The sequence below is a fragment of the Poecilia latipinna genome, unplaced genomic scaffold (assembly GCF_001443285.1).
Source record: "Poecilia latipinna isolate Pla-1442-1.1 unplaced genomic scaffold, P_latipinna-1.0 Scaffold413, whole genome shotgun sequence".
In the NCBI taxonomy this organism is placed as follows: domain Eukaryota; kingdom Metazoa; phylum Chordata; class Actinopteri; order Cyprinodontiformes; family Poeciliidae; genus Poecilia; species Poecilia latipinna.
The window spans coordinates 37,281-55,786 of NW_015113029.1; the positions used below are offsets into that span (position 1 = coordinate 37,281).

At 40.6% G+C, this 18,506-nt stretch overlaps 1 protein-coding gene across 3 annotated transcripts in view; it reads left to right on the top strand.

The window, feature by feature from the left end:
- fgf11b (fibroblast growth factor 11b) overlaps window positions 1–18,506 on the top strand; it is a 36,404-nt gene extending 17,898 nt beyond the window's left edge. Inside the window, exons 3-6 of one of the 3 annotated variants that reach the window (XM_015037637.1) lie at window positions 1,313–1,416; window positions 11,348–11,546; window positions 11,634–13,193; window positions 18,066–18,506. In XM_015037637.1, coding sequence (XP_014893123.1) covers window positions 1,313–1,416; window positions 11,348–11,546; window positions 11,634–11,770 — 440 coding nt within the window. In that variant the 3' untranslated portion in view covers window positions 11,771–13,193; window positions 18,066–18,506. The remainder of the gene's footprint in view (window positions 1–1,312; window positions 1,417–11,347; window positions 11,547–11,633; window positions 13,194–18,065) is intronic. The other 2 variants (XM_015037638.1, XM_015037639.1) reach the window with 2 other exon arrangements.

The window sequence follows — 18,506 nt, forward strand, 5'->3', positions numbered from 1 at the left end:
GACAACGTTTCTCTTAATGTCTTCAAATTCTGAAGTTTACTTAGATTCCCTTAGTATTACTATAAACTCTCAATCTCAGGCAAATTTTGAACAAGGACTGAATGTTTGTTGACTCCACAAAATACATCTAGATGAAGCTAATAGAAAACCATAAACATTTCCACACAATTTGGGAACATTTTCTGATACAATTTGTGGAAATTGTATCGTATTTTTCTTTTTCTTTTGTCATACTTAAAGAAAAACGCATGCAAGATGCTTTTTTTTTCTTTTTTTTGGGATTTCCATATTCATTTTCTACAGAAACTAAACTACTTTGTTTGATCATTAAAATATAGTGACCAGACGAAAACAAATAATTCAATAATTAAGTGATTTTAGTTTTTCTATGAACAAAACAAAAGCTTCTGTGGCCCGGTAATAATTTTATCTGGACAGTTTTGGACCCCGTGCCAAAAGGTTTGCCCACCTTCAGTCTATGGAACTGAGATCAGGGCTTTGTGTTGGCCCCTCCAAAACACAGACTCTGCTCTCCTCAAACAATTTTGTGATTAATTTGTTCATCTTGAAGACCCATTTGTGTCCAAGCGTTAACTTCCTGTCTGATGTCATGAGACGTTGCTCCGATATTTCCACATATGTCCTCTCCTCGTGATGCCGTCCATGTTATAAAGTGCATCAGTCCTTCCTGCAGGAAAACAACCCTGCAACATGAGAGTGCCACCCCTGTACTTTTCTTTAATAAAAGAAAACCTCATTTAAAAACCTAGCTTTGTATTTACTCAGGTTATGTTTATCTGATATTCAGTTTTATAGATGATGTAAAACAAAACAACAACAAACAAAAAAAAAAAAAACGTGACAAAAGAGGAACAATTCTATGAAAGGGGAATACATTTACTTACTTTATATTCACAGTAAGACATGTCTTGGTTTTGGGTTAAATATCCGCTCAGTTACTGCTGTACTGTAACTGTGCGCACTTACTGTGTCGGCTGTATTTTTAGTTGCTGCTATTTTAGTTATTCTTCCAGGTTTAGAGGATGTGAAAAGCACAATGAAGGTGACATGGTGTATTGTTTCCATAAACATGAACTCTGAGAGGTCACAGCATTTGGGCTTCTGAGAGACGCAGCACAGAGCGGTGACACTGGAGCCACGCGGCCTCCAACAGCGAACACAGAATGTGTTGCTACGCAGTACTGCAGGTTGCCTTCACAAACCTCTGACTTTCTCTTGTTTCCCTTTGTCATGCTCTCTCTCTCTCTTTCTCTCTCCCTCTCCCTGTCTCATACTTTATTCCCTAATTTAGCACAGTTCAACTTAATCCCGGTGGGACTGCGGATTGTGGCAATTCAGGGGACAAAAACAGGGTTGTACCTCGCCATGAACAGCGAAGGATACCTCTATACCTCGGTAAGCACAGGCTGGACATCCTTAAGCACAACAGAGCACCCAAAAGCATGCAAACGTGATGCTAGAGCAGTAAAAGTACTGTTTTGAGTACGATGCACAGTTTTGTCCTCAAGTCTTGATTCATTAGCCATATTACAGAAGCTATAACCAAGCTGATGTGGTACATACACGTTAGCAAACGCTAAAATATTGTACCCAACTAAGCAAGAGAGTGAGATGCACTCCTCGTTGTCTAATAGATGATAGGTGTTGAAATAAAAGCCAATAAAACACTTTCAGTTAAAATGACTGTGATGTTGTGTGTGGTCATGAGGCGGCTGGATAATGTCACTCAGTCCAAAATTACAAAAAAAAAAAAGGAGGATAATGTGAAACAAATGGATGTTAGATGATGCTTTTCTGTTCTAAAAAGAAGAAAAAAACAACTAATGTAAAAAGTATTAGTTTCAACTCATTGTACAGTACTTGTACACTGTGAATAAACTAAAAAAAACAAAAAACAACAACATCACGCCAACCCAAACATGTTTTATGAAATAAACATGAAGCAGCTGCTCCATGGACGTTTCAGATTTCATTATAACCTTGGGGAGTGTTTGTTGTGTCACAGTTGGCAACAGCACACGTTCTCCCAATTTCTCACATTACAATCACAAACTCCCTGCATTTTAGTGGGATTTTAAGACACAACCAACACAAGGTGGAGCACAACTGTGAAACGGAAGGAAGACGATGCAACCTTTAGATTAGGGCCGTCAACGTTAACGCGTTAATCCGTTAGCGCGCGCAAATAATCTGAAACGTTCAGGGCGCGTTTGACTTAAACGGCTCTCTGTCGCAAAAATGTTTCCTGCTTTACAGCAGCGCAACCGTGTTGCACTGCGGTCAACAATATGAGCAACATGAGCAAGGAGAGCGGTGGCAAATCTGGCTTTAAAAATGGAAATTTGGACAAGACCAAGGTCATATGTACATGTGAAATAAAGTGACTTCCTTTTAACCTTCCTGAATGCAAAAACCTGGAAAACTGAAAATTTGGCTTGAGACAGTAAAGCATTTGCTGAAAACGTGTCAAGCTTACAAAATGAAGCAGAGTGATTAATCGTGATTAGTTATTCCATTTCCAGAAGGATGCACGAAACTAATTGAGAACCTCTTTCTTTAAATGATTGATGTCAAATAAATAATAATAATAATAATAATAAAATGCCAGTGGTAGAGACTGAGCTACACATGACCAGGCTCAAGGGGGAGAATATATTACAGTTAATTAATTCTGATCATTTCCACCCTTACATTTTACAAACTAACAAACATAAACCTGCAGTTTAAAGACACCCAGTGCACATCGAGGTATGCGTGCTGTGTGTGTGTGTGTGTGTGTGTGTGTTTGAGGCCCAGTGAATTGTGAATTATGGGACAGACCACACTGCCTCCCCTTATCTTGCGAGGAGCTGCTTAGCATGGATAGGCTGTGGTGGCTCGCGCCTGTGAACCGACAGGAACAGGGATTCCCTCAGAAACAATCAGTAGTTAAACTGCGTCCCGCACTGACCTTTTACAAAGAAATTCCTCTCCTGCACAGTCGCACTGCTGAGTTTATAGGCGTGGCACGGCAAAAAGAGCACGCTTTATGCACATTTTTACGTGTTTCTTTTCATGTAGCCATATTTTTTGTCAGTTATTTCAGTGACAAGTAGAGGCAGTAACTGTTTTTATCTATTTTTCTTTTTTTATTTGACATTTATCTGCACACAAGGACACTTGACAACATTTTTTTTATTTATTATAAGTAATTATTTTGTACTTTTTGCTCGTTCATGCCCATTGCTCTCAGATTTGCTGGCCAAAAATTTCAGCCCCGAACAAGCAGAAGAAATCAATCAATAGTACTTCATATACTGATACACAGGGGGGAATAAAGAGGGGGCATTGCAGGTAAAGATGTTTTCTGAAACTGCATCCATTAGATGTGGTAACACAGATGCAGACACATGCATGCACAGGCAGGTAATGGAGACAACAAACCAGTTTCAAACAGAAAGCTTAAAGAAGTCCTAGCAAAATGTGAACGAGAACTGGAAAAAAAAAAAAAATCGAAACAGAACTGAGATGTCAAAATAACAAAGACACGCATGGCTAGAACGGAAACAGATGTGGAAAATCCTTACGGAGAGACTAAGAGATGTGCTTAATGAAGGGCAGTGTTACTCATTTGTTTGTCACTTACTAATATATCATCAGTTCCTCAACATTAGCTTTCAAACCGAGTCATTTAAACCTTTAGAATCTAATTAATAAGAACTAAAAATGCACACATGATCTGTAAAGAAGGCCTCCTTGCAACTTATGAACTGATTCGTAGATCTGGAGGATTTTGAGCACCTTGCTGCTATGCTTGTTGCAGTCTTCATGCTTTCCATGAAGGTTGCAGTCTTCATGCTTTCCATCTTGGGTGATGTATTTTTAGCCCTTTGTTTTATTCAGTCATGTATTTTATTTTTTTCCCTAGAAATTACCTTATTCTACACAGATGTTTCTTATTATTAATTGCGCGTTTTTCTTTGCTGACTCGTGCGCTCGGCTCAGTTTCGTTGTTGCACTTGAACTTTGAGTCATGCAGTTTATGGCTTTTGGCAAACAAAGTCGTACACTCTGCCCACAATGACTTCACAGTTCTGCTGCGTCTATTTATTCAGTCTTTATTGCCATGTAATAAAGTCAATATGTAGAATTGTTGAGGTGAATATTATAAAAGACAAGTAGGACAACCATAAAGAAAAGAAAGAAGCTTGGGAACTCAGAGAAAAATGAGACAATTAACTCGACAGAAGTTGCAAAGTTAGTTGAACAGCTCATTGGGAGAAGACCAGAAATGGATGCTGAAAGGCCTGGACATTGTGAACCTATCATAGTTTTTGTGTGTCATTCTCGCAGATTCCACCAAACATGAATTGAAACACGTTTTGGTGGCGGTGGTGATGTGGCCGGGCCCAAATCAAATTCAGCCAAAGGCCCGACAAGACACACACAGCGATGAAAACTCTTAGGTACAACAGGCTTGGTCGTTCAGTGTGTGATGTCGACCCACATGGCAGGAGCAGCACACCGCTCACCAACACTCAGATGCGAGACCAAGCATGAGTTCAGATTAAACAAACATGGCCGACTGGGAAGATGCAATGTCGACAGTTTGTAGAAAGACATTTCCCTCATCCACCAAACCTTCTGGTCCACCATGCCAACATCTTCCGTCAGCCCAATTTTACATCGGAGCGGTGTCGGCATTCTTCCATCCAGACCCGATCGCTCTCAACACACCACGCGCTGAAAGTCATGTCTCTTAAGATTACCTCAAACTGCATCCTGATGACTGGTGCGTCCCTAAGATTGTTGCATAAACCAGCATAAAACTCTTGCCGTGTGAACAAAGACGTCTCAATAAACTAACAACACAAAGCAGACGCACTGAAGAAGCACCCACTGCTATAGCAGAGCGCCACACGAAATACAAACAATTTGGAAACATTGTCCCGTAACTGCTGAACCGCTAGCTGCCGATAACGCTAACAAGCTAATGTCAACTTCAGAGATTGTCCATTTTATGAAGATCAAATCTGGAATTAGGGAGCAACAAGGAAGTGTTGTGCTGTGCGGCAGCAATCAAAGACAGTCGAGGCATAATCCACATGTCAACACAATTTTCACACTTAATAAAAATCAAACATATCAACAAGGAATAAAAGCGTTAAATATTCTGAAATGTGCCAAGCAACGATTAAGAGCTTTAATTCCACGTAGGACAAAATAATGTTTGTACAGATTGTTCCCTATAGTTGGCAACTTGCACCTTAAACTGAAGTGAAGGAGAACAAATTCCTCTAAAAGTCGTTTTAAGTTTTAGGTTTTTCTTTTCTTTTTTTTTTTTTTTTTAAAGCAGTTTATAGATGATAAACTCTTCTAGCCCAGATTCACTATTGAGGTTAATTTCTGCCCTCCAACCAACTCAAAATGAAGCATTTATATTTTGAGTGCCAGCTGTACAAAACTCATGTCCACGGGGAGAAAAAAATATCTTGCTATATGACCATACTGAATTGCTTTCATTGTATAGGAGGAAGATAAGAGAGGCCAAAACAAATGGGTGTTTTCTGCGTTTTGAGAAACATGGTGTTGCAAGCAGAGGAAGAAAATTGGAAATATGAAAAGGAGTGAAGTAAAAGGGTATAAGAGGGACAAATGTCCTTTCTTTGATTTCCAATGTCTGTTCGCGTTTGTAACAAAAGAGGAGAAAATGTGAGCAGGAAAAAAAAATGTGTAAAAGTCAATTTGTGATCAGAACAAGAGAACAAAAACAAATTGAGATCTCTTTAGAGTAACGAAAACATCACGAAGGAAACCCTGTATATAAAAGTAGACCAAAGGGATTGCAAGGCTTAATCTTTACGGTACATTCATAATCTTTTTTTTGTATTAACTTCCACAATTGCTCAGGGCTATATTGGAAAGTGGTGCTTCATGCAATTTGCTGAGACGTGAAATAACTAATTGTCCAAAAATAGACAGGATTCTCTAAAGTTTCGGAAGACTTAAAGCTGAGGAGCTTTTTTTTTTTTTTTTTTAGTAAGGAGTAACATCAGTCACTGTCTGCTCTGAACAGAAGTGTATCGACAGGGATCTTCATCTAGCAATCTGCAAAGCTGGGCAATAAGTCTCCGCACATCATCATCTGCTCGGCTCACGTCTGGAGAGCACAATTTGTTTTACAGAGCGCCAGGGACCGGAGCAAACATGCGCGGAAGGTATTAACTCCCAGTTTCATCCCCTACAAAGTCCTCATAATAAGCACGTCTCAGCCCCGCTGACTTATGTAACGTGGCGCGTTATTGTGCGTCCACATGTGGCTCGACGGCAACACCATCATCAACATGCCCTTCTGGTGGCGTCCCTCTCTGCCCGTGTGTCTGCGTAACACGGGAGGAGGAGGTGGGGGCGGCTGTTGCTCCCAACAAGCTTTACGTGAACGAAAGAGCAGCTCGCCGCAGTAGAAACGAGACGGCTCGGTGCAGCTGGGCAGATTTCACAGCAGCAGCTCCCAGATTACTTGAGGAGCTGACGGGACGGTCAAACACACACACACACACACACACGCACAGAAAGCCTGTGACCCCTGCTGTCCGCACAGGGGACTGCAAATAACTGCTCATCACGAAAGCAGAAGCATGTCCCTTTGAATTGGAGAAGCAAGGGTTGCATTTTTCAGGGCGTATTTACATTAATTTCATGCTAGCATGTGCATGGTGGAGTCAAAGTAAACAAGACGTAGAACATCGGTCACATGCAACACACTCCCGCCTGTTTATCATATTATTATACACTAATTAGGAAAAGATGTCAGATTTTTTTTTTTTTGGAAAATGTGCTCATGTCCTTCTCTGCTAATGGCGCTTTGTTGGTAACTACACTTTCCATTGTACAGTGCAAAGCTTTCCGAAGCAGAATAGATGTAATCAGACACAAGGGATGGAGCGGGAGGGGGTGCGTGTGGGTGGAGGGGGGTCGGGACGACACTCCGCATCACTAAAAAGGTTCTTCCCGTCTTAGGGATTCTCAGCACGGACGACAGATATTACCTTTCACATCTGCTGTCATTCAAGTTCATTTTTACCTCCAGGCATACAGGAGGAAATACAGTGGCTTACCCGAGTCACTTTGAAGACAGAGGTATTTGATTCATTTCTATTCCAAGCAGCCAGAATTTACATTGATTTATTCCTTCATCCCTCATCTGTAAAAAGTGCAACTCTTAACATAATGTCAGCGGGAATTCGTCTGAGCCAGTTTGAGGGATATCCCCATTGTGTGCTTTAAGGACAATTATTCTGCTTGCTATGGGTAATTGAATGCGATACTTAGGTAAAAGAGCAGTGTGCTTTCAGGAAGATAAGTTGATGCATTTTACCAAAACAAGTTAAGGATGCAAGGCATCGATTCATGAGTTAACCTAAAGTTGATTGATCTTATTGATCAGCTAACGATTAATAGATAAGCTGCTACTTAAAAAAAAAAAAAAAACAACCCTGAGTTTTCTCTTGTATGAAGAGGGTCAACCGTCTTTCCATAACATTTTAATAATACGCTGGATTATAAAAAAAAAAAAAAAAAAGCATTGTGAAAGTTAAGGAGATGGTTGAGTGTTTATATTTCAACCACATAAATGGCGTTTTATAACCCATGTTGAACTCTGTTAGGACCATGGCTTGGACCCTTTCTCTTTTCCCTTCTGGTATGGTCCTACCATATTTATTTCTGTATCAACTGGCCCCAAGGATGGCCACTGGAAGAAGGTCAAAGCGGACGTTATTAGTTAATTGATTGAAACTAATTTTAATCTAATGAATTATTAATCAACAATCATAAGTCAATTAACTGTTTGCACCCCTAACCAAAAAGGTTTTACTTTTCTGCTTTACAATCGTCTTAACTTGGTTTTTGAGTGAGAATCGGGCCATGACATCACAAGGCAACACATAGACACACAAAGGACAAACAAACTTAATTCCATTTAGTCTATAAACATTTCACCAAGTTGTAACAGAATTAGTTCACTTACAAATTTAAAAGGTGTACGATGTACACGATTTGTCAAACTGAATTCACTCCATTCTGTTCTTTCAGTGAAATGATTATAGAGCATTATAACATGGTGTCTTGGGAGAGGTGTTCTAACCAGAACTTCTTCTTTCTTTTCTTTTTCTTTTTTCTTAAATAGGTTGTGCTTAAAAAGTGTCTTTTTGTCACAGATCTACATAAGTGTTGGATCCCGGGCCCCCGGGGGCCTCATTGCACCAGCTCTTCAGTAGATCCCTCTTTACTTTGATTCACTTCCTTATCCAGAAACCCCATTCAGTCCCCTCTGAGTGATCTTCTGCTCTCCTTCCTGTTTCTCCTACCTTTCCCCTCTGGCTCCTGCGCTTCCTAATCCTCTTTCTCGCTCTGGCCTGATTAATAATGAATGAAGCGGATCATCTATCGATCCCATCCTCTGTGTTAGCGCAGCAGAAGATATCAAACCTGTCAGGGGATCTTAATATAGCTCTGCCATGTGAGGGCAGTGATGGCATTTGTTGGGTTAAGGGTAGTTTTTTGTTTTTTTAAAAAAATCTTTTCACTTCAGTGAGAGTAATGAAATAACAGGAGAGCGGACCTAAAGAAAAGGGATGTTTCCTTTTAGAAGGAGAAAGGGAAGATCCGTGATAGGTGTGAAACTGGCGTCTCGCTCTCCTTCCGACTGTTTATTAAAGCCTGTCTGTAGCAAGCTGCGAGCCTCCAGGCCTCCCGTGTTGTCCCGACTCTCCGAGAAATTCTGTACTCAGCCATTTCTGTCCTGCTGCTCTTACTTAATCAATCCAGCAGATTGACTTTGCTCCCTGTCGAGACCCTGATGGTGGCTAAGAGAGATGTATGTCTGTCTCCGTTGGTTAATATCACCGGTCAACATTATGCAGGGTTCAGTAGCCGTTATGTTGAGGACAAGAAAGGGAGGGGGGCACGGCTGCTGGAACGTGATCAGTTACTGTGACTGGATTTGGTCCAAGTTCTGCTAACTTGATTTTATTCTGCCTCTTTACATTTGGCCAGTAAGGCAAAAAGAAAAAGAAAAAAAAGAAAAAACCTGACAGAACCCAAGAGGGTTTTCTATTAATTCTCTTTTGGGTGACTGGAAAATGATGGATTTCAGCTGCGTGAAGTTGGACTGTGCATCGAGGTGGTGCAATCCGAAGACGTGCGGTGTATTCTAAGGCGGTCATGAGTGTGACCGCGCATGCAGCGACGGTTTCCAAAGTGGAAAATGTCTCTTGCCCAACAGCAGCTCCCTTCCGCCGCATCTATGCTCCCCCCACGATGGATTAGATATATGGTGAATGGAGTAAAATTTGTTTCTGAATACCGAACGGAAATGCAGCGGCCCGCAGTCATTTTAATTTAAACCAAAGTCCGAAATCACGAGCCACCAGGCTGTGTTTTAAACCAACCTGCCAAGTGTTTTAATTTCAGTCATTTACATCAACATTTACTGTTCTGGCGTCCATCCAAAGCTGCTTAAAAAGGGACAATCCAAGCCAAGACCAATCTAGGATACAGCCCAGGATATGATTCATGGATCATCTTAATCAGCTAATTGAATTGGCAACAACTTTTTATAACCAAATAATTATGTCAAAATATGTAAATCACGATTCTAAGGAAACGTACTTCCAGCTTCAGCTGTTTGCTTCGTTTTCTTTTTCGTGAGTCATTGAAAGCATGTCGATATGATGAAAACTTTACGAGTATCGGGAATGATTATTAATTTCAGCCTTATTCATTTATATTTTCTACTTTGTGCCTCATGTGTATTCTGTCCAGGGCACAAAGTTCAGGTTAATCAGGTTTTAACCTGATTACAAATTGCACTGAAGATAATTTGTGGTGCACAACGTACCTACAGCTTATTCAGTAAAATAATTAACTAAATTAATCCAAAAATATATCAATAAAACCCCTAAAATGTGCAGAAATGTAAAGCTACTCCTCATGTCTTTACATTTAGCGAGGTTCATGTTTGTAGCAGGGCGCTCAGAACTGGGCCCTCCAAATCCAGTCACGTTTAGTCCACTTTAATCGAACTGAGGTTCGTTTACCTAGAAACTCTGGTTTGTTTGAAAAGATGTGAAGGTGTAACCAAACTCTGATGTGGACCAAAACAGAGAATGCTGGTCCGCCTTAAAATGGCACATAAACAGTAGAGGCAGCCTAAAACACCTTACCAACAGCATGTATGGAAAGCCAAACTTGCCATGATTCAATAAATCAAGAAATGCCCCCAAAAATATATACATGTGGACATTTTAAATAAAACTTGAGATGCATGTGTCAAAAAGAAATATAATCTATCTCTATTTTAATAAACAACTACTTTAACATATCTGGATTTTTATCAACAGTTAGCTTCAGCCTCAGGGAGTCTTTAAAAGCAAAATGCTCTTTAACCTTGACACAACTGCAGCTGTAGCAAAAAACAAAACAAAACAAAAAACAGCTTTAATTTAGATTGGTATGCAGTCTGTTAGTCACAAAGACACCAATTGCTTCCATTTCTTTAATTAAATCCACAAACCATTCCAAAAAATGGTTTGTAGACTTACATAATTTGGCAAACACAAAACAGCATTCTATCACCAACAGGATGTTTCCAAAGAACCATTAGCTGAAAACTTGGCACACAGTAAACGATCATCTCTGAGATTCTGCATCAGCTTTCTGCTGGGCTGCAGCCTACTTATAAAGACACAACTTTCAGATCAGATTTATCTGCTGAAGATTGTTTTTCTAAAGCTCCATATTTTGCATTTGTCTGTTTTCTGCGTTCCTGCTTCTTAAAAGCACACAATGTTTAAATAAGTCAACAGAAATGAGAATAAGATTGGGAAGGAAGCAAAGTTTATGGGGTTTGTTTGAGGAGAATAGTGAACAATTTTCTTCACAAAGATCCTCTCTGTCGTAATATGTGCAGTTGAAACAAGGCCAAAGTGAAAACAGAAGCTCAAAATGAACTTAATGGCAACGTTTTAGTGGTAAAATGGAAAACTAACCGGACCAAGACGTACAGAGCGGGTAGAAAAGTTTCAGTTGGGTATTTTTCTGCTGTGTGCGAGAAGTGTGAATGATTTTAAAATTTTGCTTGAGGAGGTAAACTAAGGGAAGATGAATAATTAACACTAAACAGCTGAACTGAGACTCAAAGAAACTACAGAACAAGTTGAAAAGAGCAATGCTACTGTACAAGAACTCAATGCTAGTGCACAAAGAACAGAATGCAATTCAAAGAAAACATCCAGGTTTGTTATGATCTCTCCACACGATTTTCCTTCCTTCTGCTTTCGTTTAGGAACACTTCACTCCCGAGTGTAAGTTCAAGGAGAGCGTGTTTGAGAACTACTACGTTACGTACTCGTCCATACTCTACCGCCAGACCCAGTCCGGACGCTCCTGGTACATCGGCATTAACAGGGACGGCCACATCATGAAGGGCAACCGGGTGAAGAAGACCAAGGGGGCCGCACATTTCTTACCGAAAGTCATAGAAGGTTTGTGTCTTGGATGTTTTTTTTGTTTTTTTTTGGTTTTTGTTGCAAGTATGTGTTTTTAACACACATCGCTATTTCTTAACACAGTCGCAATGTATAAGGAGCCGTCGCTGCACGAGCTCGCCAGCGAACCGGTGAGTCCTCCTCGGAAGACAGCAAAGACGTCAGACTCGCCGACGCTCAAGAATGGACGGAAAGAGTCTCCCCAGGCAGACGCCTCATAGCACAGGAGATCGAGGGTGGGACAAAAGGGCAGAAGTTACACTGGGAACTCAGTTGCCCATAATGCACTGAGCGTGGCTGAAGAAACAGCACCTGCCGGCCACCGTGACCCAGAATTGCGCTTCCAGATGCTGAGAGTTAAAGAGCCAGCAGAGGGCCTGAGAGAGAGGATTCCCCGCCCTCACCTGAAGCCACAGAAAGAAAGCCCCGGGTTTGTAACAACCCACCCAACTTCCTCATATATGTGTCTCTCTCTCTCTCTCTTTTTCACTATGTCTCCTGTGACGTCATAATTCACATGTCTCTTTATTTTCCTGCCAGACTCAAGCTTCTTTTTCTATTCGCTCTGTTGTGCTCAATGTTCAACCCTAACGAATCTCCCTCCTGACTCAGCGTCATAATCCTAACCCATGGGGAGCTCCTTTTGAGCCTCAAAGTTGGTGACAGCGTGGTTCTGCCTCACCCGAGCTCTCCACCCACCATCTGCCCACCAGCTAAAGTAATAACCAGAGTCCTCTAAAGCTTAAATCGAGATGAAACGGATCAGAGGGGAAAGCAATCAGCAGGAAGCCTGAGTCAGGTCATACCAGCACGCCACCGTGAGCAAAGCAAGTTTATCGCATCGAAAACTAAAACCTGTTGTCAAATGTTTGTTTTTTTTCTTCTTGTTTCTGTTTATCTTCTAAAAGTTCAAACTGATGATGACTTCAGCCTGTCAAACGTAAGAAAGATGATAAAATTGTTGTGTACTCGAGTTAAAACAACAAAAAAGTTGCTATAAGACAGAACAAAAATAAATAAATACAATACAAACAAAATAAAGCAAAAACTAAAAACATGATGAAAATCTAAACAATTCGATTAATATCTCTCAAGGAACTTATATATATATAAAAAAACAACTTAAATTCAGAGAAATAATAAAAGAGGAAAACGCCGTCCTTCCTGTGATCGCTACCACACCACCGCTAATTACCGTGCGCGCTCATCAAAGACAACAAACGAGCAACCGTCCGGGACGCAAAGTTAAACCCGGGGCGGATCTGAGTTCAGACGCATGGAAAAAGGTGCAGTAATGTATACTTCAGTCAGCATCTGCTGTCAGCATAAAACCAGGTTTGAAGCCCAACATCAAAGCCACGCAGCCTATGAGCCGGAGCACTTGTTATTCCGAGGACGTCTGGCAGCTTATCCACTCACTCGCTTTATCAAATCACCTTGGAAGAGTTGCCCTGAAAAAAAAAAAGGGAAAGGGGGAAAAGAAAAAAAAATGGAGTTGTCTGAGTGAGTGGATTGTGTGTAGATGGACAGTAAGAGTGAATGAGAGCCTGAGCAGGGGGATAGATGGAGGAACTGTGGGGAGGCATCCTCTGTGTCCTTCACACTAAGCTCGGCGTCGCGTCTTCGATACGTCGGCTTCTGTGAGTAAGTGATACTTCATCTGTCTTGTGAACCATTCGCAGTGACTCTTGTCCGACGCACGATTTAAAATAGCATTGTTTCAGGGCCGCCTCGGCGCATCAGACTGAGAATGTATTTCGTTCAATTGAGTAACTTTTCTTATATTTTTTTATTTTTTGGGGGGTGGGGGGGGGGGGGAAATAGAAGCTTCAGGCTATAAAAGCAGAGTCATCAGCGTATGCGTTTATCGGCACGATATTCACGCAAAAACCTCGTTTTGCCAGGAAAACTGGCGAGTGGAAAGTGCAGAGAAAGCAAACAAGATGCTCGTTATGTGTCTAAGGTGGTAAATTAATGTGACGAAGGGTTGCGCAATGTGACATAGGAGCCTTATGAATGTGCACTACACAGGGGGAAAGCAAGTCTGGAATAAAAAAAAAAAAAAGGGAAACTGCAAAAGATGTATTGGCGGTTCGTTGGGAAGCCTGAAGGATTAGCAGGTGCATTCATGGGGAATGTCGATAAGGAAGTTATGCTGCAGAGGAAGCAGGAGAGGTTCGACTTGCAGCACGTAGATATGACAATGAACGTGAGACAAGACAAAGAGGCACTGCATTCAGTTTATGACATGGAGCGTAGTCAGAGAGAATTAGTTGAAGGGCTTCACTCAACCCTCCCCCTTTGCGAAGTCTTTGCATTTTTCGGAGTGTTTGCAAGAAAACAGTCCCTCGCTTAGCACTGGGATATTTTAACCATGTGGCAAATACAGCGGCACAGACCTTCCAATCTCTATTTTTGAACACAACTCCCTCTCCCTCTGGGGAATTTAGCATACTCAAACTGAGTTCTAGCTGTGCATCACCAACCACTGTATAATATCAAAGTGTTCGCACAGCGGTTAGCTCACGGTTGTATATTTCTAAGATGCCCACAAGCTGGAGATATGGAAGTATTTGGAGGCACAAAGCAGTGACATCAAAAGATTCTTTCAGAGTCAAAATTTTACTCTCCGTGCATACAGAGTCACTACAACGATAAATATGATAATTACATACAAGGAGTTCGGGGGTTGTTTACAATTTCCTTTGCTTGATAAGGTGCAGTTAGCATCCAGCTAATTCTTTTCTGTTCGTTTTACATTAACTCTTTGAGTTACTATGGATCTCAGCGTAGGATGATTAAATGAATTTCATTTCAGTTAAATTATATGTTTTCTTCCATATAATTTTACATAACTTTCAGACTCTCAGCAAAGATGTGGAAGTGCATGGGTGCTCGTCATTTCACTCCTTTGCTTGGAAACTTTTGCAGTTTCCAAGGTTTTTTTTGTGTTTGTACTGCCAGTTACATGTAAAGAAATATGGTCTCCATTAATCTACCACAGGGAGCTCACTTTTATTCAGTTTCATTTGATTAGGGTGCATAAGATTTTAAGTCAGCTGGTCCAAACAGAAATTAGAGTCTGTTTTAATATCCGTAATTCAATGTTTTCACCTCATTGTCTTATGCTTGAAAGTTGAGCATTTTATATATTTTTTAATGAAGCAGTTTTCTTACTGGTAGGAAGTGGAAAAGGTGGCGGTAGGAAACAGGCCTTAAAATTGTCAAAAGAGTGAATTGACTCAAGGTAATTAAAAAAAAACAACTTAAATATGGTTGTAATTTCTCTTTAGAAGGGAACAATTGCCAGTTGTATTAGGAATAAAAAGCTTACAGCAACTACAAAACCACACCCTGTTCCTACTAAACACCAATTGTAACATTAGCATGACGACAGGTGTGACGACGCCGAACTTTATGACACTTGTAATTATGAAAAACTGGAGAAATTTACTCATTTTCTTCCCAGTAATCGGCTAAGTGTGGCCAGTTATATTGGATTTTGGTGGCAAAGTTGATAATGACCTAATAATTTTGAGTCCAAAATACAAGAAAAGTTGAAATTGATTTTCATGACTTGCAACTTAGTATTTGCTTCATGGTTACTTAATTATCTGCCTCACCACAAAACTTGTGTGACATATACGGAGGAAGATTAGGGGGACTGAAAAAATCTTTTCTCAGGTGCCTGATTAAACTCAGAATTGCGAGATTAAACTCAATATATATTCCTTTCCATAGCCCTACTCGTCTTCCGTAGATATGCATACAGCCTTCTAACAATTTTAATGACTCCACAGACTATACGATTACAAAACTCCTATTTAAAACGCATTGCCTAACACGAAAGAATTTGCATGCTCTAAATGAAAATTATGCGTTCGGATATTTTTAACACTGAGGACAAAAGACATGAAAACGTCAATGCCGGTGGTGTGAAATCGCACAGTTTCTTCTTCTTCTTTTTTTGAATTGGCACACCATCGCCACCTGTTGGGCAGAAATGAAACTGAAGTTAGTTGAATGCTGCAGCTGAACCTAAAAAACAAGGCAAAACAGGTACGTGAACACGCCTTCAAGGCGGTGGCGGCTTGGATTTGCAATTGCTGGGAAGCATGCCGAACCCTAAAGAACAGCGAGTCCTAAACTGCGCAAGAGCGAAGAACGCGGCAGTAAGTTGTTTGTCGGTGATTTTGTAAGTAAGACAGACGGCAACAAAGAATGTCAGGAAGACGAAAAGAAACTGAAAGTAAGAGAGAGAGAGTTTAGGAGGGAAAAGGTTGAAAGTTTTTAGATGGGATGGGGTTGTAGGTGAGAAAGGAAAAAAAAAAAACAGCTGGAGTATTAAGATGATATTTTTGGTTTGACGAGATCTGACAGCGAAAGTACATTAACTGGACAAAAACAAACAGTGAGGTGTTAACAAGGAAAACAAAAACACTTTAGTTCGTATGCCCACACATGAGCTTTTCATCTCCTGAACAGCAGCATCTACACCCCATTAAATCTCTCTTCAACATTATGTTGCCTGTGTAGGCGTATACTTACAGCTTCTTTATAAAGCTCTGTGTGGTTGCGTGTTTGCATGCGTCAATGAGTAATGGGAGGACGAAACAAAAAGAAAGGGGGCACAAGAGTGAGGCAGTCATCAACAGATTGAATAAAGCAAGAAATGAATAAACTCCAACTCAAAAAGCAGCAAAACATTTAATCAAAAGTGAGTTTCTTTATCTATTGCAAATTTAAAAAAAAAAAAACAAACAGATGGAAAAATGTTTAAAGATTTCAAAATAGGAGCATGTTGCACCTTAGAAGAAATGGGAATTACTTAAGCTATCAGAGGTTCAACTCATCATCTCGACAGGGTTCTTAAAACATTTTGACTTCATCACCGTACGACGGAACTAACGGGCAATAACTAACGCCACACGGCGTCGATTCATCAGAAGTGTCTGAGAACCCAAAGCTGTATTGCACTGAACAACCAGCATCCAGGGAACCTTTTTAAAAAGACAGTCAGGTCTTCGATTCGAAGTCCATCGGAAACAATCAACCTGACGTTCCGATCACACAACAACGTTGAATACCGCGGTGCTTTTGGTGCACCTACTGAAACCGGTGTGAGCTATGCATGTTTTTGATTTCAAGCACTGAAAAAAAAAAAAAAAAAAGGACTGTTAATGTTCTCAAGGATCTTTTGGGTGAGTCGTTCAAAGCTCATGAGAAACCATTATGCCCGGCTGTACCGCGGGCACTTGTGATTAGAAAAGCAGCTCATCTCTGTGGACATCATGGTCCAGTAGTCACTTTCATTAGACTTTTGCAAGAACTTCTGTCACAACGCAGTTCAGTTACAGCGTAAAAAGTATGTGCGACTACAGCTCCCTCTAATGGCCTAATTATGAAAGGATGGGTTCATTTCTGTTGCACTGAGAAATGTCTGTCATCGGAATTACACTCAAACAGAGCAAGTTTGGCAGCGTAACATCGTGGCATTTGTATTCAGAAAGTCATGTTGATTTTAAATCTGTCCAATGAAGCCACTTGATTTCGTCCTAAAGTGTCACTAATGCTACAAACAGCAGTTATTTACTGAAATTTAGGAGAAAACTCCATGGAAGAAAGAAGTGAAAGGCAATGTGGAAGAAATGCCCAGCAAAATGACAACATTGTGTGGTGACAAAAATACTTAGAGGGCAGATTAAGCCAATTAAATGACCTGGATGTCAAAGAAATAATCGGTCCTGACACATTGCCAAGGGTGGTGTAATTGGGAATTTTAAATATTCAAAGCTGTAGATGAGACTTTGCTGCAGGTTTGCTTCTGCTTGTTCTTGTAAGTGTACTTAGGAATTTTAGAAATGTGTGGAATCTCAGTTTGAGATAAAAAATAAAAAAAAGCGTGCTTCTGGGCAACAACATCTGTCCTAATGTGTAAAATGAATGGACTGGTGCTTGTTCTGTCAATAATACAGTGTTTGTATATCTGGTATGCTTTTTCTCTGTCTTTTTTTTTTTTTTTTATTCTCTGAAATGAGCTTATGCGTGTTGCCATTTCTGTTAAAAGGTTTTTGTTTGTTTGTTTGTTTGCCTCTGGTAATGCAAATCTCTCAGCGGAAGGCAGAAAAGCTGCTCCTGTTCGGTGCGTTTCTATCATTTATAAATGTGTTTAATGTGTTCGGTCAGCACTGTTGTATCCACAATTGTATGAAATCCTGAGCGAAGACGAATCCAAAGCGAATTCCGCCGCGTGGGTAAGCTGTGTGTTAAATGAGTGATGCATTGTTGTGGGGGCAATGCTTTGCCTCACTGCGGGCGTTTGCCCTAATAGCCCCTCTTCCCTCACCGCCCCCTTACAGACGTTTGACTTCTCTCCCGCTCTCTCAGACCAATCGTGTTGTCTTCCAAAAAAAACAAAAAAACACTAACTCCTACTTTTTTATTCAACAAACCAACAAAGAAAGCCATGACATTTTTATTATTTTTTTTTTTTCGTTTGTTTTTCCTTCTTAAAAGGCCTTGGCTGTGGTTAGAGAGCAGGACAGACTTCTAAGATGCTTCACGAGTGTAACCAGGGATTTAAGCCACATGTTGGACTGCTCTCGCCAAGAGCCCAAAGACACGCCAACGATCCTCGTGCACCGGCTTTCTTGAACACCCTTCAGTGAAAGAGAAGCAAAAACCGAAGACCAGCAATATGCAACAAGAACTACCAGCCTGCACTCAAGGAGATCAAGCAAACCCATAAGGCTATCTAACAATTTTCCAGACTCTGTGTTTTTTTAAGCATGCATACTTTGGCTCTTTAAGGACGACTCCCTCTCAGTATCTACAGAGACAAGCCCTCGATTCACCCTCTCTCCACTTTGACCTGTGTACATTTCTACAACCTCTACATGAATTAAAGGGAAATGTCTTATTCTGATATATTAATCAATAAATTAACATATATTTGTA